The sequence below is a fragment of the Lagenorhynchus albirostris genome, chromosome 17, assembly GCF_949774975.1.
Source record: "Lagenorhynchus albirostris chromosome 17, mLagAlb1.1, whole genome shotgun sequence".
Classification (NCBI taxonomy): domain Eukaryota; kingdom Metazoa; phylum Chordata; class Mammalia; order Artiodactyla; family Delphinidae; genus Lagenorhynchus; species Lagenorhynchus albirostris.
Genome location: NC_083111.1, coordinates 74255736 through 74276319, shown reverse-complemented (window position 1 = coordinate 74276319; position 20584 = coordinate 74255736). Strand labels below are relative to the sequence as shown.

General features: G+C 55.3%; 1 protein-coding gene across 4 annotated transcripts in view; it reads left to right on the top strand.

The window, feature by feature from the left end:
• ST3GAL1 (ST3 beta-galactoside alpha-2,3-sialyltransferase 1) overlaps positions 1-20026 on the top strand; it is an 88327-nt gene extending 68301 nt beyond the window's left edge. For 3 of the 4 annotated variants that reach the window (XM_060128577.1, XM_060128579.1, XM_060128578.1), the window contains exons 3-8: positions 2808-3715; positions 9523-9719; positions 10898-11077; positions 12358-12403; positions 13524-13643; positions 15561-20026. In XM_060128577.1, the coding sequence (XP_059984560.1) occupies positions 3404-3715; positions 9523-9719; positions 10898-11077; positions 12358-12403; positions 13524-13643; positions 15561-15734 (1029 nt within the window). In that variant the 5' untranslated portion in view covers positions 2808-3403 and the 3' untranslated portion in view covers positions 15735-20026. Of the gene's footprint in view, positions 1-2807; positions 3716-9522; positions 9720-10897; positions 11078-12357; positions 12404-13523; positions 13869-13898 lie in introns of all 4 variants that reach the window. The other variant, XR_009536571.1, reaches the window with a different exon arrangement.
• The last annotated feature ends 558 nt before the right edge of the window (positions 20027-20584 follow it).

Here is a 20584-nt window from a genome sequence, read left to right as displayed (position 1 = left end):
CCCCACCACCCAGCCCAGAGCCTGGCACAGCTCAGGGCCCCAGCAGATATGCAGCGAGTGAATCACGTGAATGGACAGATCTTGCTTGGTTAATAGCCTCGAGAAGTGGGCAGAATCTGTGTTGTCAGCCCCATGTTCCTGTTGAAGGGATGGTTCAGAGAGGTTAGGTAACTTGTTCACAGTCACACAGCAAATGGGTCGTGCAACCTGATGAGAATCAGAATCTTCCGACTCTTAGTCTGTGCTTTCTTGCTCAGGTCTCCACTCTGAGTTGGTGGCTGTTTCCCTTCATTCACCTCTGCATTCCTTCATGCCATGTGTGTTCCCGGTTTCCAGGCCACAACAGTGAGTGGGACTGAGTTTCTATCCTCCTGGAGCTCCCAGCTCAGGGAGGAGACAGATTAAGTACACAGCACAGGCAGAGTGGAGCCAGGATGCTGTGGAGGCCAGGAGAGGCCCCTATTCAGGCCGGCAGTGGGCAGGCCTCCCTCCTGGATCAGTGCTAGCTGAGCCCTGAAGAATGAATCAGAGCCAGGTGGGGTGGGGTGGAGTTTCCGGACGGTGGGGACAGTCTGGGTAGGCGCCCAGAGGCAGGAGCAACTGTGACCTGTGGGTTAGTTAGGGGATTCATTCTCTCAGGCCCCTGAAAAGTCAAGGCACAGGGTGGGCTGCAGGGCTGGATCGACTAGGGATTCAACACTGTTCGCCTCTTCCAGTGAGCTAGCAAAATGTCCAGTACGACCCTGACCTCGCATCCAAACAGCAAACTGGCCAGAGCAAAAGAATGTTTCTTTGCCCCCCACTGCAAAGAGTCAGGAGTTTCACTCCAGATGAATTAGGCTACACATCCATCCCTGGAGCAATGACTGCGGTAGGAGGGGTGGGAACACTCTGCCTGCCAAGTTAGATCAGAGCCCGCCCTTGAGGACAAGCAGGTTAATCTAACTCAGATGACAGAGCTGGTGCTTGATGGAGAAGCAGGGGACAGCTGGAAGGGACAGCTCTGGACACCATTAGGTTCTACATACAAGTCACATGGTCATGACAAGTAGAAAGTGGAGCAGTAGGCAAAAGGAGAGACGTTGCCACCCGGGCTGAGGTGCTGAGGAAGCAGTGGAGGCAACACATCTTGAGCCCTGGCTGCCTCCAGGAAGGCACTGTGGATTTAATCTGATTTTTGAGCTGCCCCTCTTTCTACCAAAAAGGTAAATCAGTCTCCCTTCCACTGTTGCTTTCCTGGAAAAAATATATCCTGCTTGTTGATAGTCTACACGTGGAGGATGGGGAAGGAATTGATCAGACAGATAGAGATAGGGGCACGTTCCAGGCAAGTACCAAAGGGAATCATGTTCAAGTGCAGAGGTATGACCACAGCTGCACTCTGCAGAAGCCCGGAAAGTCAGTGAGGTGTGGGAACTTGTGTTACAAGCGTGTGAGGAGTCCTGGTTTGCTTTCTTTGATTAAATAACTCCCAGCTTTCTCTGTATCCCTCCAACTATGGTCATCTGGAGCCCAGTTAACAGACAGGGTGTCCCGTCCAGGGCAGACCTCCTGCTCGTGTTTCTGGTACCCTGGCCCCTCCAGGTGCATGGAGTCAGAGGGGTGTGGGTCTGGATTCAGATCCTGCTTCTTACTTTCCCCATGACCTTGGGAAAGTCATTTAATCTCTTTGAATCTCCGTTTCTTCTTAGGACAACCTGGGAAAGCCCTATCTAGCTGATGGTATACTTTGTCAATCATCTGAGGAAATAGATACGTGTGACTGTACCATCCTGTTTGGCTGTTAGTGGCTCATCCAAGAACATTCATTCGTACATTGAAAATGGAAAATGAAAGTTTAGCAGTTACTTAATGAACACCAGAAACTCAGCATATAGCATTTTTAAAAATTATTTATTTATTGTTGGCCGCATTGGGTCTTTGTTGCTGCACGCGGGCTTTCTCTAGTTGCGGCGAGTAGGGGCTACTCTTCATTGTGGTGCACGTGCTTCTCGTTGCGGTGGCTTCTCTTGCTGTGGAGCACGGGCTCTAGGCGTGTGAGCTTCAGTAGTTGTAGCACGTGGGCTCAGTAGTTGTGGCACATGGGCTCTAGAGCACAGGCTCAGTAGTTGTGGCACACAGGCTTAGTTGCTCCGTGGCACGTGGGATCTTCCTGGACCAGGGCTTGAACCTGTGTCCCCTGCATTGGCAGGCAGATTCTCATCCACTGCGCCGCCAGGGAAGTCCCAGCATATAGCATTTTGTCTTATCTTCATAACCATTCTATAAGTGGAGCTGTTACTATCCCATTTTACAGAAGGGAAAATTGAGGGTCAGGAAGGCTGAATAACTTTCCCAAAGCCATACAACTGGTAAACCAGTACTTGAACCTGGGCCAGGTGGAAGCCTGGGCCACCCCCTAAGCATACCATTTTGGTTGTGGTTGAACTTTAGAATCTGAGAGACAGAGAGTGAAGGAGAGAGAAAGTAGCATGAACTTGGCAATCTCTGTGTACCTGGCACTGTACGTGCATTATTAACTCATTTCGCAAACTTAGGTCTGATTCTTAAAGGTACTAGGTTCTGGTTGCAGGAAAGATGGGTGGGCCACCTTCCGTGTCTCTTAGCAGCCTTGAAGGATAGGCGTTAACATCCCACTGCACACATGCACACACTGAGGCTCAAAAGGGTAAAATATCGTCTGCAGCCACTTGCCACATGGGCTTGACAACAGAACGGAAGACGATGGGAGGAAGTGGAGAGAGAGAAATGGTTTTTATAAAAAAGTAATGAAGTTCATCCTGTTTTCTTCCTCCTTTTCTGTGCAGATGACAGACAACCCTCAGTGCCTTTGTCAAGTCGGCTGCTTCACCGCCACATCTCTGGTGACAGCGTGGGCAAGACCAAGTTCTAATTAAGGATTGTCACACACCGTCGTCTCTGGAGGGCGGTAACAAAGACAGCTTGACCCTGTCCTGTACCGCGACCCTTCCTTCGAGGCCCTCACCTCCGAGGGACCCTGGCCTGTCACAAGGATTAATTACCCCTCAACCCCCTTGGATGGGAAAGGAAATCACTGTTATCAAGTTTCGATTAAAGCTTCATCAGGAGACATTATTGGCTGTTTAAGGATTGCTGAGGAAGCAGGCCGCTTTATTTCCTGAAAAGACAAATTATACGCCAGCAGAGGCACCCCGCCACAAGTGGTCCGCTTAGCATTTGAGTGTCGCGGGTGATGTCGGGCACAGCCGGGTGGCCGTTGCCCAGCAGCAGTGGCCATAGGAGGCTTTGAGGCTCCCTGGGGCTCCCCGCCTTGCCTTGCAGTCGATCCTCTGTCTCTGGGATCTTTCGTGGAAGTTCCTCCTCAATTAGGCACGATTTCCTGCAGCCCATCCCTGGGAGGCCCCGCGTCAGGAGAGCAGAAATGGCGACCGCGAGGAAAAGAACTCTCAAAGTGCTCACTTTCCTCACCCTCTTCATCTTCCTCACCTCCTTCTTCCTGAACTACTCCCACACCATGGTGGCCACCGCGTGGTTCCCCAGGCAGATGGTCCTCGAGCTCTCGGACAACTTCAGGAGGCTCATGAATTACCCCCACAGGCCCTGCACCTGCGCCCGCTGCATCGGAGAGCGCAAGGTGTCCTCCTGGTTCGACGAGAGATTCAACCGGTCCCTGCAGCCGCTGCTGACGGCCAAGAACGCGCTCCTGGAGGAAGACACCTACAGCTGGTGGCTGGTGAGAGCCGGGGCTGAGTGTGGGTCTGGGGGTGAGATGTGGGCGGCCCCTGCCTGCCAGACGCTCAGACCCAAGTGTGCACCAGGGGCCCCGCCAGGCGCTTGGCGGGATTCGGAATGCTGGTCATCCGTACGTTCGTTGGTTCATGCATTCAGCCTCTGTTATTGAGGATCTCCTGTATATATTATAAATCAGAGCAGAGGGCTCTGTAGCAGTTCCGTGTCTGCCGTAACAGGTGACCGCACGGGTGGTGGCTTACGGCAACATAAACGCATTCTCTCGCGATTCCGGAGGCAGAAGCCTGAGCTCAAGGTGCAGGTTCCAGGGATTAGGACTTGGGCATATCTGTTTAGAGGCCACTACTTAACCCACTCTGGGTATGGAGAAGCCAAAAAAAAAAAAAAAAAAAACCAGATCGTTATTCTCATGGAATTATATTCTGAAGGAGAGAGACAGATAAGAAACAAATAAACAAGATAGACTCAGATAGAAGTGCTCGGAGGAGGATAAAAGGGGTTTGGCAGAAACTTGGGGCAGGGGCCTCTGTAAATGGGCTCGTCGGGAAGGTCTCTGAGCAGCTGGGAATTGAGCTGAGACCCAAAGGCGGAGAGGGCACCAGCTGCGGGAGGATCTGGGGAAAGTGCCGCTGGTCACGGGGACAGCGAGTGCGAGAGCACTGGGGCAGCATCCGCTTGGTGTGTTGGAGGAGCTGGAGCTGTGTGTGGCCGTGAGCGCGGGCGTCTGGGAGTGGTCAGGACCCACAGCCAGGAGCCTGGGGTTTGTTCTAAGTGCAGCAGGAAACCACTGTAGAATTTTAACTAGGGGAGGTCCATGATCTGATCTAGTTGTTGAGCGCAAAGTGGATTGAAGGGGAGTGAGAAATATCCATTCATTGAGGACTTATTGAGCATCTATTAGATGCCAAGATACGGAGATGGAAAGAAACAGCCTTGCCTTTTTAGCTTGCAGGGATGGTTGGAGGAGAAGGGAAAGCAGACCAGCCCAAGGCAGGGTGATAGGTGAAAGGCACCCAGGGTCCCTGGGTTTTGCTCTAGACTTTCTATATTTTATCAAGGGTGATGTTGAGGAAGCTCTTCATCTCAGATTCTCAGATTGAGGTAGTAAGAGTCGCCTCACCAGGTTTCTCTATAGCACCGCAAACATTAGGTTTTAACATTTTTATTTATTTTTGCTGTTTTAACGGGCAAGGGAAAATGAATTTGCATTCTTTCAGCACTTATGAAGGCTGAATGTTTTCCCATGTGGCTCTTACTGTTTCATCAAATTGTCCTCCCACGTCCCCACCCCAGCCCTTATGTGCAGTCCTTCTTTGCTGGAGTTTAGCCTCTTGGAAGGGATTTTGCAGGGTAGGAAGGAAGGGGAGAAGGTTCCTCATGAATAGAAATCAACAGAAAGGAGCAGGGCTTTAGAGCTTCTGGGTTCCTTGACAACACACAGACCACATGTTTTGAGTAAAGAATCAGGACACCACATCTGACAAGCGCTCCCGTCCCTCCAGACGGAGACACAGAATATTGAAATAAAAACCACCCTGGGGGCTTCCCTGGTGGCGCAGTGGTTGGGGGTCCGCCTGCCGATGCAGGGGACGCGGGTTCGTGCCCCGGTCCGGGAAGATCCCACATGCCGCGGAGCGCCTGGGCCTGTGAGCCATGGCCGCTGGGCCTGTGCGTCCGGAGCCTGTGCTCCGCAACGGGAGAGGCCACAACAGTGAGCGGCCACATACCGCAAAAAAAACAAAAACAAACAAACAAAACACCCTAGGAGTTCCAGCAGGCACCGTAGCTCTGCATAAAGGCCCCCAGACAGCCAGGACAATGTCTGACAGATCCAGATTTAGGACCCCAAACACAGAGCCCTGCTTTTAAAGTATGACGTGCCTGGTGGGAAATGCCCTGAAGGATGCTTGGCTGGCCGGGAGCCCGCAGAAGGTGATCGATGCCAGGTGTCAGAGGGGCTGGCCCTAGACATGCTGTTCCCCAGACCTATTCGGGGCCCTGGTTTGGAGCAGACCCCTCGTGTCTGCTTCCTCTTCTACATTGTCTCCGGGATGAGGGGAAGGACTTGACTGAGGTCACTCAGCCATCCATACAGAGCCAGGCCTGGGACCCGGCCGCCCGCGCCAAGGCACCCTTGCTTTCCCGTCCTCTTGCCCACCGCTGCTCCTCCAGACCCGCATGGGAGGGAGGGCAGGCGAGGGGGAATCAGGAAGAAGCCTTCAGGAGCTGGGGGCTGACAGCTCAGGTGCCTTGGGTATCACGAAGTCCCCCATGTCCTGCGGCAGTGGGGTGATGCTGGCTGTCTCAGCCTCTGCCTCCAGGCTCTGCCTTAAGACTTGATGCTTCCAGGGAGCCTCTGACAACAGCAGCAGCCGCTGCCTGAGCGTTGATTGTAGACCAAGAAATACACTGCTTGGAAACTAGGCAGGAAGAGTGAGAGGGGAGAAGGGCGTCTTGGAACTTCTGCCCTTTCTCTCCTGCGTGCATGTCAGCAGCCCTCTGGGACTTCCGTTGTCATTTACAAAAGACAGAGAAGTCAGAGAGTTCCTTCCCAAGGAAGACGGGGACATAGCAGTACTGACCTGCCTCATCTACCCCAGCTGGTGAGTGGATGCTTTAGGGCTCTAATCCCCAGAAACACAGCTCGATTCCAGCCCGCTGTCCCCGAGTTCTACTCAGCTCTGTACTCACCCCGTGGCCTAGATCTTTCCCTCTCTGGGCCTCAATCTCCGTTCCTGTCAATGAGTGTCTGAAACAGAGCCAGGGTTCCTGAAGTGTGAGCCGGTGGGGCAGCGTGATTCCTGGTGATACAGGGGCAGGGCCTTTAAGAGCATCGCATCACGCTCAGGGCGAGGATGTCATTCGGCTTTAATTCTCTTTCCATCTTTGAAGTTGCAAGGATTAAATGTCGCTCCTTGTTTCATGATGTGCCTCTAACACCTGCCCATCTTGGTTCTAGCAAAGGAGGGCGGCTTGCCTGGGCAAGCAACGGGATGGAGCTGGAATCAAATAAAGTGGTTTTGTTTTCATTGTACTGGACACTTTCCTTTTTTTTTCTGGACAGATTTTTTTACTTCTGCCAAGTAATTCTTGCTTTCCGCTTGTGGCAGAGATATGAGATTTCCTTTAAAAATAAACTTACTTTTTAAAGTGAATCATTAAAGAGGGGTAAGTCAGTAGTAGGTGGACGGGACAACGTGATGCTGCACTCCCAGCATGGGTACCCTGCCGGCTGTGAGCCTTCAAACCCCGGGGCCCCCGAGGCAAAGCAGGCACATGTGTCACATAGTAGGTGCTCAGTAAATATTGCTGAGCGCTGGATTAAAGAACGCCGTGTTGCTCCCTTAACCCAGCATACAGTGTCATGCTCCCCGAGGCAATGACATGGATGGAGGACACTCTCTGGTTCTGAGCACATCTTCACGTTGTCAGGGCTCTTCCTGGGTGGGGGTCCCCGTGGAGGTCCCTGCCGGGCAGCTTGGCTGTGGTCCTCGATCCCAGGGGTCCTCAGAGTGTGGTCCCTGCACCAGTAGCAGCATCACCTGGGAGCCTGTGAGAAATGGCTCTGTTGCCCAGATGTCACACATCAGCCCAGGTGATTCAGGAGCCTGGAGCTGCCCCAGGAGATCCTATCGGAGCAGGTGTTTAATCTGGATATAATTTTTGTCCTATTGTCGTAAAATATACATAACATAATATTTATCGCTGTTTTCTAAGTGTGCAATTCCACGGCATTAAATGCATTCACGATGCTGGGTTACCATCACCACTACCCGCACCTGGCGCTTCCGTCACCTCCAACAAAAGCCCCTTGTATCCATTAATAACCACCCCCCTCGGCACCCCTCTCATCCCTCAGGCAGCCATCATTCTACATGCTAGAATTTGGCGATTCTAGTATCTCCTGTAAGTGGAATCGTACAATATGTGTCCTTCTGTGTCCGGCAAATAAGCCGGTGAAATAACACTTAGCATAAGTGTTTTCAAGATTCATCCATTGGGAGCATATATCAGAATGACCCTTTTTTTATAACTGAATGATATTCCAGTGTCTGCACGTTCCACGTTTTGTTTATTCATTCATCCATCGATGGACACTTGGGTTGTTTCCACCTTTTGGCTGTTGTGAGTAATGCTGCAATGAACACGAGTGAACAAGTTTGTGCTCATGACCCTGGTTTCAGTTCTTTTGTTTGTTTGTTTTTGTTTTTGTTTTGGCCTCATCTTGCGGTTTGTGGGACCTTAGTTCCCCGACCAGGGATTAAACCTGGGCCCTCAGCGCAGAGTCCAAACCGCTGAACTGCCAGGGAATTCCCTGATTTCCGTTCCTTTTAATACTTAGGAATGGAATTGCCGAGAAGCCACCCAACAGTTTTCCACAGTGGCCGCGCTAGTTCACATTCCCACCAGCGAGGCACGAGTGTTCCAGTGTCCTCACCTACGCTTGCTATTTCCCCTTTTTCTTTTATTGTAACCAGTGATGTTTCTAAGTAGAAGTGTGTCTGCGGTCCTGATGTCGTTGCCTGCGGCTCCCGCAGCATGTGAGTGTCTTAGGCTGGAGGAGATACTGGGTGGTTTTATCTATTGGACCATCTAGGCCTCCTGGTGTGCCTCTCCTTGGGGATGCTAGTTCCTCCAATGCCAGGTGGGGACCAGATGCCTGGGGATCTCCCTACGCGATCCCCCCATCACTGACCTCCTAGACAGTGGCCAAAGCAGCTGCTAGCCTCCCCTTTCTCTCCCAGCCCCTCTCCTGTCCCTGGGGCTGCGAGTAACTGATGGGACTCACCTCACAGCCACCTACCCTCCCCAAGCTCAGGGACTGGGCTTTCCAAAGGTCAAGGTTCCAGGGCTCTGAGGCAGGGTGATGTTGTGGGAGAGACTTCAAGGTGGGTTTATAAAAGCCTGGCTTCAAATCCTGCTTTGGATTTGGGACACGTGCTCAACCGACCTGGGGCCCCAGAGCATCCTTTCTCGTCTGCCTTTGAAGTGACACAGCCCTGCGGCTTGGTGACACAGGCAGATGCAATGCTTCTTAGGAAATCTCTCCAGGTTTCACTCTGAGGGGGGGAGTAATGTGCATCAGCGAGTGGTCACTATGCAGCGTGGCCCTGAGGCAGTGGACGGACGTGGGTGCACAGAGAGAGGGCTCAATAGGGAGACCCACTCATCCCACTTTTAGCACTGAGAGTCCTGCTTCTAGGGAAACCCCTGGGCCAACCAGGGGGCTGGTCACCCTCAGGATAAACCCAGTGTTGTCTCCGCCTGTGGGTCAGAGAGGTCCCAGGGCAGCTGACCTTGGGTGTGGGTGTGAAAACAATTTGTTAAGCAGACGTTGGACTCCTTGATGCATCCGGCAAAGGGCTGATTCTTGAGTCTGGCTGGAGCCCGGTGGTCCTGGGGCTGCAGGAGCTGAGAGGCGGGAGGGTGAGGGGAACAGAGGGGAGGGGAGGCGAGCGTGAAGGGTCACCTGACCCTTCTCCCATGTGCTTTATTCATACCAGCCAGTCTCATTGCGTTGAGGCCAGAGCTGTACCTCGCACATAGTAGGTGCTCAATGAACCTTTGTAGAATGAGTGAATGATCTCTTGCCTTCCCGTCTCCCTGAGTGGCCCTTGGGCTCCTGGCAGGGGAGGTGGCTGTCTGAGCTGCCTGCATCTCCAGGTGCCCAGCGGAGAGAAGGGTACTCAGGAGGGGCTGGGTCACCAACCACAGGGGGCTCGGGGCCCAGCAGCGGGGGCCAGAGGTAACACATCCAGACTGACTGTGTCCTGCGTCCTCCGCCCACAGAGGCTCCAGCGGGAGAAACAGCCCAGTAACTTGAACGACACCATCAAGGAGCTGTTCCAGGTGGTGCCCGGGAACGTGGACCCCCTGCTGGAGAAGAGTTTGGTGGGCTGCCGGCGCTGTGCCGTCGTGGGCAACTCTGGCAACCTGAGAGAGTCCTGGTACGGGCCTCAGATAGACAGTCACGACTTCGTGCTCAGGTGGGTGCCAGCCCCTCGCCCCCCAGGCCACCCCGCTGCCCCCCAGGCCACCCCGCTGCCCCCCAGGCCACCCCGCTGCCCCCCAGGCCCCTGGAGCTGCAGGGGCTTCATGGCTCAGCGTCAGGAGGTCAAGACCCCAGTCCGGGTGTGCCCAGCCTTACCTGGGGACCCCGGGCCCCTCACTGCCCCCTCTGGGCCTCAGTTTCCCCATCTGCATTGCAGATGGACCAACAGGACCTCTCTGGATGGAGAGAGGAAACCATACACAGAGGTACCCAGGGGGCTGGGAGCTTGGCCTTGAGAGGCCTGGCCAGAGGGCAAGACTAACTTGAGGACTCTTGCTTAATCTTCAAAATCCATCCCTGTCTGGGAGTTCCCTGGCGGTCCAGTGGTTAGGACTCAGCCTTCTCACTGCCAGGGGCCGGGATTCCATCCCTGGTCTGGGAACTAGGATCCTACAAGCTGCACAGCCAAAAAAATAAATAAAATAAAAGCCGTCTCTGTTTTGCCATCTAGGCCATAACGTAACTATATACTTTTAATGTAAAATATGTTTCCCTGACACCAAGTAAAATGGGTATTCCAGGAAGATGCCCCACGTCTCTCCCACGTTTCTTGTCATCCCCACACCAGTCACCCGACCCAGGGGCACCAGTGACTCAGATGAGAAGCGCAGGCACCTTCTAGAACCATCCCCTGTTTCTGTGGTCTCTGACTTTGTCTTTAGACCACTCACCTGGCCTCAGGGAGCCTCAGTGTACCTGGTGTCCGGTGGGCATGTCCATGGTGAGGGGGAAAGAGTCAGGTTCAGGGTCAGACAGGCCCTGAGTTCAAGGCTGCCTCTGGGTTACTCTGTGTCCTGGGATCAATTCTTTGCATTCAGATTTCTTTGGCCATAAAAATAGGACCATAAAGTACGTACTGGACACTGTCATCATTAAGGGTCAGTGATGTGCGTCACTGGACCAGGACAGAGTAGGCCATCGATGGTGGCGATGGTCAGGCTCACTCGAGATCATAAATGAGAAAAAAGTAGCAAAAGCCTCTGAGCTGTGCCGCCGTCGCCCCCATTTTACAGATGCGTTAGTTGGGGCCCAGCACAGCCTCGCGGAGCTGAAGCTGACCCTCAGAATCGGTGCCCCAGTGTGATGCCGGTCCTCTCTCCCTCCCCCTCCCAGGATGAACAAGGCCCCCACGGCAGGGTTTGAGGCCGACGTGGGCAGCAAGACCACCCACCACCTCGTGTACCCCGAGAGCTTCCGGGAGCTGGCGGAGAACGTCAGCATGGTCCTGGTGCCCTTCAAGACCACCGACCTGCAGTGGGTAATCAGCGCCACCACCACAGGCACCATCTCCCAGTAAGTCCCCTCGGGGCGCCTGGAGGAGGGGCACTGCTTGTCCCGCTGCTGCTCCTTGCTGTGTGAGGGCCTCTGAGCCCCCCGCCATGCTGTTCCTCCCCCGGAACACCCCCCTCCCCAGGCCTCCTCCTGGAGGGCAGAGCCCCAGTCCCCCGGCCGCCTCCAGACCCTCCGGCTCTTCTTGGTACCCCTCCTCCCATCACCCCGATGCACCCGGAGCTCCGGCCTTCCTCTTCCTCGTGACTTCCCGCCCCTCCGAATAGACCTCCCAGCTTTGCTTCCCCAGACACCCTGGAAACCCCTCGGGAGAGGGAGCCCCGCTGGAAAGGACACAGCACGTGTTAGTTCTGACCCCGTGCTCGTCTCTGGGGTGCTCCCCGTTGATGACAGCCTCCGCCCGCCCCCGCTTCTCAAACCGTCAGAATGGCCCCGGCCGGGCTGGGGGGCGGGCGGGGAGACCGGGCGTGGAGCACGTCGGCTCCGGCTGCCTTGAGCACCAAGGAGCTCACGTCTTCTGATTTGTTCCGGGCGCTTGGCACGGGTCTCAGTGAATTCCCACTAGTCCTTCTCATGACCTCCAGCCTCCAGGGAGACCCGGAGGCTTGGCCCCTTCGCAGAGCCAGGCTCGCACCTGCCTGAAGAGAAGTGGCTTAGTGCCCAGATGGCCAAAAGCCTCCTTGTCTGAGGCCTGGTTAGGAAGCCCGAGGGATTTGGGTGCGGGAAGCCGGGGGGGGGGGGGGGGGGGCGCTGTGCTCGGGGAGGAGGGCAGTGAGGGAAGCGGGCGCAGCCAGGGGAGGAGCTGGACCAGCCAGGGCTCCGCTGCCGGCCCCTCCCTCCTGGTCCCACAAGCTGGAACGTGACTTGTCCCCGAGGTAGATGCAATGTGAGGCCAGGTGGCCAGGCACGTATACCGTCATCCTGGGGGCACGGGAAATCTTGCAGATGAAAAGGGGCCATTGTGGGCCTATCAGCCAGCGTCCCAGCAGCGGGGGATGGGTGTTGTGGGCCCCTCTCCGTGCTGCTTGTGCTGTGTGCACGGCTTGGAGCAATCCCGCTTCTTAAACTTTCTGAGAGAAGGCGGCATAATACAGCAGCAGGTCCTCGAATGGGCCACGATCGCCCTCTGGTGTCCATAATGGGCCACTGCGGGGAGGTGGGGTCCCTTGGGGAATGAGTGTGCTTTCCCGCTTGCCCCACCTGCGTCTCCAGCTGCCCCTACCAGCTGATGCCCAGGCCGCCAGCCCCCTCCCACATTAACCACCTGCCTTGTCCTCCTGCAGCACCTACGTTCCTGTCCCCACGAAGATCAAGGTGAAAAAGAATAAGGTGAGTGAAGGCTCAGGTGCCTTGTCCTCTGAGCTCAGCCTCGCTTTCAAGGCTCTGCGTGAGGACGGAGATCACCGTCTCCCTGCTCTGCCAGCATCGGGCGGCGGAGAGCCCCTGGGCCCCCGGGCTGCTGGGGCTGGTGGCCCCCCGCTTAGAGAGTGAAGAGACGAACCCTGGAGAGGTTCCCTAAGCCTGGACCCTGGACCTGCAGCACCACCCAGGAGCTTGTCACCAATGCGGATCCTCAGGCCACCCCAGATCTGCTGAACCAGAAACGCTGGAGTTTTACAAGCCCCCCAAGGATGCTGGTGCTGTTCGAGAACCACTGCCCTACAGCATGAGCATCTCCAAAGCCAGACCTCGTCACCTGTCTCCATATCTGCATCTTCCCCAGTGGGCCCTGGAATGGGGTTGGCTAAGACGTGGGCAAAGGGCAGAGGGATGAAGGAAATGAAGTGCCCGCCACACCAGACGTTTGCTTACACTGTCATGTGTAGATGGAGAGATCAGGTTCAGAGAGGTCAGGTAACTTGCCCAGAGACACACAGCTAGTCACTGTATGGCTGGAGCTGATGTCTTCCCGATGGTGGCTGCATGACATTGAGCATGTCACTTAGCCTCTCTGAGCCTCGGTTTCCTCATCTGTAACATGAGGAGAGGGAGAGCTGGCATGCGAGGTCATTTTAGGGACTGGAGATCATTCAGGCCCACGTGAGGCAGAACGGGTGGCTCGGTGCCTTCCTGCAGTGTGACAGGAGTGTCCCTGCCCCCAGCTCATGCTCTTCCCTGGAACCTTCTCCTGCAGCCTCATGTCCCACTCCTTGGCCGCACCTGATTGTAATTCAGATGTCACCTTGTCTGCAAACCTTCCCACCCCAGTGCCTTATCTCCTTTCCCTGCTTTGTCTCTGTAGTCTCATCATTCTTTTCTAGCATCCTCTGTGTCTCAGTGATTTAGGTCACGATCCATCTTCTCCACTAGAACGTTAACCCCCCCACCCCGAGTGCAGGGTTATGAGTTCCAGTCCCAACAGGGTCCGCCGAGGTTACAGTAGTGTGTGGCACCTAACACAGGCCTGGTATCCTTCTCCAGACCCCTCACCGTGTCCTCCCTCCCGCAGATCCTGATTTACCACCCAGCCTTCATCAAGTACGTCTTCGACAGCTGGCTGCAGGGCCACGGGCGGTACCCATCCACCGGCATCCTCTCGGTCATCTTCTCACTGCACATCTGTGATGAGGTAGGACCCCCTCCCCCATGCCTGCCTGCCCCCCCCCAGGGGGTCGGGGACCGAGGGCTCCTCATTCTGTGTTCTCAAGAGGGGCGGCGAGAGCGCCTGCAGTCAGGCAGAGCTCCATCCCCCCTCCCGGCCCCGGCATAGCCTGTCTTTTCTAGAAGCTCCGATCCTGTCTCTACAGTGAGGCTTGCGCTGTCTCCCGCACGGGAAGTTTTGGGGAGTAGCCATGTTCTCTTGGTGTGTGAGGTCCCGAGGCAGAGCCTGGCCCAGCAGGTGGAAGCTCAGATCTGATCTGGGGGCAATATAAGCGTATCTTGCTCCCAGGAGTATATTATAATCGGGGGAGCTGTATGGGGTTGTGGTTTCGATCTCAGTTGCTCATCAGAATCATCTGTGGAGCTAAATTCCGGCCCCCAGGCCACAGCCCAGCCCACTTCCACCACAATTCCTGAGGTTGGGAACCCGGCCCCCAGGGGTTCCACCGTTCACTGAGGTTGAGAATCAGTGATTTTGCCAACCGGGTGTTTCCGACCTTGGATTCGCCTCGCCGTATGCCAGCCTGGGCCTGGGTTTCCATCAGTGATCTGGGGTGCTGGCTGCCCGTGGACAGTGAAGCAGGATGGGGACCACAGTGCCCCCTGCTTCTTCCCTGGCCTTGGGTTCAGGCAGGGCACTCCGCTGTCCCTTCTTGTCACGTACAGCCCATCCCCGCCGTCGCCCCATCAGGCTCATCAGTGGACATCGCAGGGAGGAGGGGTCGAGGGGGTAGCAAGGCCCACCCACCGTCTCTGCCTCAGTTGTTCTGCCACCATCTTCGCCTGCCCTTCACCCCAGAAACCATACCTGCCTCTCATCTCCCCACCAAGCCCCTACCTCCAGCTGGCTGGTCAAAGAGCCCGTGGGCTTCTGCCTCAGAAATGCCCCTCCCGTCCCTTAGCGCGTGCTCTGGGACGGGCCCGTGTCCCTGCTGGCATTTTCAGAAAAGGCTGCACTTGCCACAGAGCTGTCTCCTGCCCCTGGTGGGTCCCCACCCCTGAAAGCTGTCTGCCATGCTGCGGCCCACATAGCTTTCCCTCTCCCTGGAAACCCCTCCTCCCGTCCCTTCCTGGTCACCTTCTGCTCATTTTCCAAGACCCAGTTCAAGTGTCACTTGCTCGAAAGAGCTCTCTCTGCTCTCGTCGGCCTCCTGCCCCTCCGTCCTTGGTGCGGAGGGAGCCCCGGCGTTAGCCCCTGTCCCGCACGGGGGCCCGGTTGGTGCTTGTTATAATTTAGGAGCGCCAGGGGCTGAGACCTGACTCCTGCATCCCTGATCGCGCCAGCATCCGCCTGAACTCTGACGGATTTAATGCAGCACCTGGCACAGAATAAGTGCTCAGTAAAAGTTTGTCATGCATGAGAAGCACGCCCCCTGCCCCGCCCACCGGACAGTGAGGACCCCCGGACCAGATGGGTATTCGCCAAGGGAAGGCAGGGATCAGAGCTACCGCCCACCTCACTGTGGTCATCGCTCTTGGCCCCATTTTCCATAGGAGGAAAGTGAGGCTCAGAGAAGTGATTTGGGACTTGCAGGATGTATCATCAAGAGGTAGAGCTGGGATCTGGGGCAGGCTGCTGGGCCTCGAAGCCCTGCTCCTCGAGCCTTGGAGAAGAGGTTGTGCCTCCCCAGAGGTGGACCCAGCACCCGCAGGGCCACCCACAAGCAGTAGCCTCCCACTGTGCGCTCTGGCATTGGACTTGACTTCTTACTCAACTTGCCTTTGCTTCCCCAAGCCTCTGGGAGTTCCAGGCTCCTGGAGAGGGGTTTCTGTGAATCCTTGGAAGTGGTATGTACAGATGCTGGGGGTGCCTGCAGGCTCTCTTTGTCAGAGGGTCCACCTGCAGCCCTGCTGTCCGGCTCTCACCTGTGCTTTGCCCCGGCAGGTGGACTTGTACGGCTTCGGGGCGGACAGCAAAGGGAACTGGCACCACTATTGGGAGAACAACCCGTCGGCGGGGGCTTTTCGAAAGACTGGGGTGCACGATGGGGACTTTGAGTCCAATGTGACGGCCACCTTGGCATCCATCAACAAAATCCGGATCTTCAAGGGAAGATGACGCTGTGAAGGGCTAAGGACAGGTGCACCAGAGCGCACCTCTCCACATCCAGCCCCAGCTTCTCGCCGGAGCCACTGCGCTCTGGGAACTTGGAGGGCCGGCCTCAGGGGTGCGCCCAGGTGCCCCTCGCAGCCTCTTGCACCCCAACATTTGGTAGAATCTACTCAGCAAGGTTGCCGAGCCCTGCCAGGGCTGCAGGGCAAGTCTCAGAACCATTCTGGGGTGGGGAGACCCCTCTCGCTGCTGTTCCGGGCTGGGGAAGGTGGGGAGACTGTGGGGGAGGTCCAATCCGAAGATTCCCACATTCTAAAGAAGAGGATGGTCTCCTGGGGAGGATGCACAGAGACTCTGCTCTGCTGAGGGGTCCGGGGCCAGCGCTCTGATTCTCGCTGTGAAGTTCCTGGGTGAGGATGACCCCCAGGACAGCCATGTGGGGCCTCCCGCACATGGTAGGCCCACCACGCCTCCCCTTTCTGCCCAAAGCTCATTTATGGTGGCCAGGAGGGCTCCTCACCCACAGGTCTTCAGAGACTCTAAGTATCCAGATGTCTCCTTCCCAAGCTGCCGTTCCCTTGAGTAATCAATCTTTGTGTTTATCATGATGACTGAGAGCAGATCTGACGCCTTCTGTGTGCCTTTGTATTGGGGAGAGAGATGCATGCATTTGGCTGAAATGAGGCAAAAGCCCCGACTTGGGAAAGGGGACCGCAGCAGTGCACTCCCCTTACTCTGTAGCCGGGGACAGTTTTCTAGTTCCCTGAGCCAGCGTCTGAGTTGGAACAAAGCTCGGATGATACGCGGCTCCATCCAGAGGCCCGTCAGCCATGGGGACTTATTTTCACAGACTACTCGATTTGGTGCCCGTAACCTTCCAGAGCTGTGCAGGAGGCCGCCACCAGCCAGCAGTTTCCCCCAGGGGTCTACGCTCTGGGCCAGATCCCTCCTGGTCACCTGTGTGGTGTCCTGGGGGTTGCAGGGTCATCCTAGGAACGTGACCATCAGAGGGGAGAAGTCATACCTCATCCTTCACGTCCCAGCTGCTCGCTCTTCCTTGTCAGCCTTCCTGATTATTTATTGTTTTGTTTTTAAAATTCAGCTGACGTCATCTGCACTTTGCGACTCAATTGCTCTCGCTTCGGCTGGTAGCTGGGGCGCGGACGCTCAAAGCCAGTTTTGTAGGAATCCTGAGACTTGGGGTACCGTGGTGTCTAGGGTTGAGGGCTTGCTGGTGGGCAGATCGTGGGGTGTCAGGTCGGTGGGTTTGTGGGATGCTCTGCACCTCCTTCTCTCCCAGTCCTGCCTTTCTTCTTTCTCATTACGGGCTTTAGACTGAGTCTCAGGCTAGGAATCGCCAAACCCAGCGGCACTGTCTTGGGGAGTGGGGAGTAGAGTCGCAGGCGTGAAAGGACAGTGATTTTTGGCTCCAGTTGCTGACATTTAATCAAAACAAAACAAACAAACAAAAAAAAAAACAGCCCATTTTTTTCTGTCAAGAGCATTTCCTAAAAGGCCACTGATACTTTGAGGAATTGTGACCGTGTCCTGGTCTGGGAAGCCAGGAGGCCGCCTCCGCTGCTCCCTGCAGCCCTCTGGGTAAGCCCTGCCCTCCCCAGCCTCACTTTCTCCCTCTGCAAGTGGGGAGAGAGGAATTACAAAGGTCACGGACCACAGATGGCAACGGGCATTCACAAGCATCCCTAGAAGTCACACACCACGTTTGTTTTTCCCCCGAGTCCCTGTATATGAGTATTTTCCTGGGGAGAGGTTCCAGTTTTTATTCGATTCTCAAAGATTCAGGATCCAGAAAGTGTTTTTTAAAAGCTAACAAACAAAAACCTGTTCCAGCTTTAAAATTCTGCAAAATTGAAGACCCTCTTGACTGATAAAAGGCTTGTAAATTGCTGTGAGGTCATTATTCCGAGCATAAATCCTCAGAGGCTAGAGCTCATGGGAGTCCTTGACGTGAAGAATTCAGCAAACGTGCTGGTCGGCTGATTAATCCCAGGGACAAACCTTGCAGAAATGGACACTGGCGCAGGGAGCGGTGTGGGCTGACCCCTGAGCTCGCTCTCCCCTTCTCCTGAAAGCCAAGTCTGTTCAGGATGATGGGGTCAGAGAGAGCACTCAGCTTTCCTGGATGTGCTGAGTCAGGTCCCCAGAGCAGACAGGGGTCCACAGCTGAGCTGCGCGCCCCCTGGGTCGGCCGCCTGGTCCCCACTCCACCTCTCCTTCCCACCAGGCTGTTCACTGTGAGATGCCTTTCAGCCCTTGGATCCCATTTTACAGATGAGAAAAGCAACGCCAGAGAAGGCAAGTGATTGCAAAAGTGAACGAGTTGTGAAACAGATTTTGAGCCAAAATAGGGTGTTCTTGGCTCCAGAGGTGGGCTTTCCCAGCCAGGCTCACCCAGCCCCTCAAAGAACTGTAGTCGGTGTAGGTTTCGGACTACAAGCCTCTCACCGCCGGGCTTCGTTCTCAGGCTGCCCACGGTGGCCCGAGGCAAGCTGTGACCTCGGCCTTCTCACACCGTCCTTCCAGTGGAGGAGATAGCATCATGCTTTCCCAGAGCTGGGGCAGACATCATCTGTGGCTTAACAACGGCCGCCTACCCGAATCCAGCCAGCCACGGTGGCCGGGATTAACGCACCATTGCCTTAAACCAGCGGGGCCCACACCGGGGTAAAGGGGGCTGAGAACTGGACAAGAGTGTTTCCCACGGGGATTTGGCCATCGGCTGGAGGACGAGAAGCACCCACACGAGGAAGTTCTTGCATGAACAGTATACGCAGTTGGGCTCCCCGGGGCTCCGGGATCCCAGCCCAGGGCTCTGTCCACTCCGCGGGCAGAGAGCTCCTTGGAGACCAGCCCCGGGCACGAAGCCTGCAGTAACCAGTGCTGAGCCTGAAGCCGAAAGGCGGAACTGATGAGGGAGAAGGATGTTACCAACATCCCAGACATCTGCCTCCCCCAGGGAGTGAAGAGGCTGCTTTCTCAGCTGAGCAAAGCAATGTCTGCCGCCACACGACCCCTGGAGCCCCTGCTCGCACCCACCTGTAGGGGAAGAAAGGAGGGTCGGTTTGTAGTAATCTGGGGAAGAGAAGCAAGTTCTTGAATTGATGCCTTTTGAAACCCTGGCTTGACCAGGCATCGTCCAGCAAACCACGAGGGCTGGGCTTAGTGGGAGAAGGCAGACCCAAGGAAATAGGACCTGAAAGAGAGAAGCCAGGTTAGAACGGGGGCAGGCGATTTTTGTCGCGGGGATTGGGGGTGGGTTCGGGGACGTGATGGCATCCCAGGCTCTGCCGTGGCCAGAAGGGCCAGCGAGAGGCCAGTCCTACCTCGACGCAATCTGGGCCTCTGGATCAAAGGTGGGATAGAATCACAGAGAATATTGAGAACTGTGATGTTTGCTTTAACTGTTCTCTTCAAGGCAGCTTGAACCCAAAGGAAAAATGGAAAACTGAAAAGAGCTCACTCTCCCTCTCACGGTTGTGGTTGGAAATGCTTTCTCCAGGGAAGCCAAAGATGGCTGGACTCCAGCCACGTGCCATCAGGGACTGGCAACTGTCCTCGCTCCCCCAGAGTTCGGGGATGTCACTGTGTCCATCGTGGACATCTGGTTTGCAGCAGACATGGCCTCAGGCCACTGGCTGGTCATCCTCTCCTGGGGTCTGGGCTAACAAGTTTTGAGCCCTCCTGGGGGGCAGTCCACGACACCTCTGCAAAAAAAAAGAAGAGGGTGTAGGAGGAACAGCGGGCCAGGCAAAGCAGCATCACATAGTCTGTCCTTACCCAAAGCACTGCATTTCCTACAAGCAGCCAGCCTCTGGCCTCCTGTCTCCCTCCCAGACCATCAGAGGTCCGTACTCGTGTTGAACTTGACCCCGTTGCTCAGCTTCTGAACTGCCATTGTCGCCCTCCTGCCCAGCGTCCTGGTCCAGACATCAGCTTTAACCTGGGAGCCCTCACTGGGCCCCGGTAGGATGGACATGGGTGCACCATCACGTTAGCACTTAACTGAATTCATGTCAAAGCCAAAGTTTCCTGAGCACTTTTTCCTCTTTGCAATCTTGTTGGGTTGGTTGGTGGTGTTTTAAAATCTGCGTTCTTTGCCCCCCCACCCCCCGCCTTGCCTCACTCCCAGGTTTTGCAGCTAAGTGTTTGTTCATCTGAATGAACTTGGCAAGAGTCTGCCTTCCTCAGCCTCTGCTCTGTTTTTTATTTTTAATTTATTGTTGAACATTTCCAATGATCCGAATCAAAGTGAATAAAAAAAGAGCTATTTTATTGTTTGGGTGCGTCTATCGTTTTTCTGTGAGGGCTGTACCTTGGTGCTATCTCTTGAGGTTTCCGCTCAGGAGATGTTTTCAGTCCTAAAAAGACGCCTCCTGTGTTAGTGTCTGCCCTGAACCAAGTGCCCAGATGTTCAGGACATGGAGAGAGAGCCTCTCCTCAGATGCAACCGTGCCTTCTCCCTGCTGTGTGACTGTGGTAAAGTCGCCCAACCTCTCTGAACCTCAGCTGCCTCATCTGTCCAACGGGGACCACTCTACGGGCCAGCAGAGGGAGTGTGAAATCAAGAATAGATGCATCGTAGGAGGCTGGTGGAGACACAAGCCCGCCGCTCCAAGCGTTTGCTGAGTGAAATAGGCCAATGTGGGCAGATTAGTGTCCATCCTTCCCAAAGAAGACTCGTCCACGAACGGATGCAAGTCTGGCCCAGAGCTGGCACAAACTGCCCAATTTTTAAAATAGATCCAACAGTCCACTACCAGGACTCTGTAAAGCTGCTGTAAATAATACTACTTCCCGATTTGCGTGGCACTTTACAGTTTGCACAACGCCTCCCT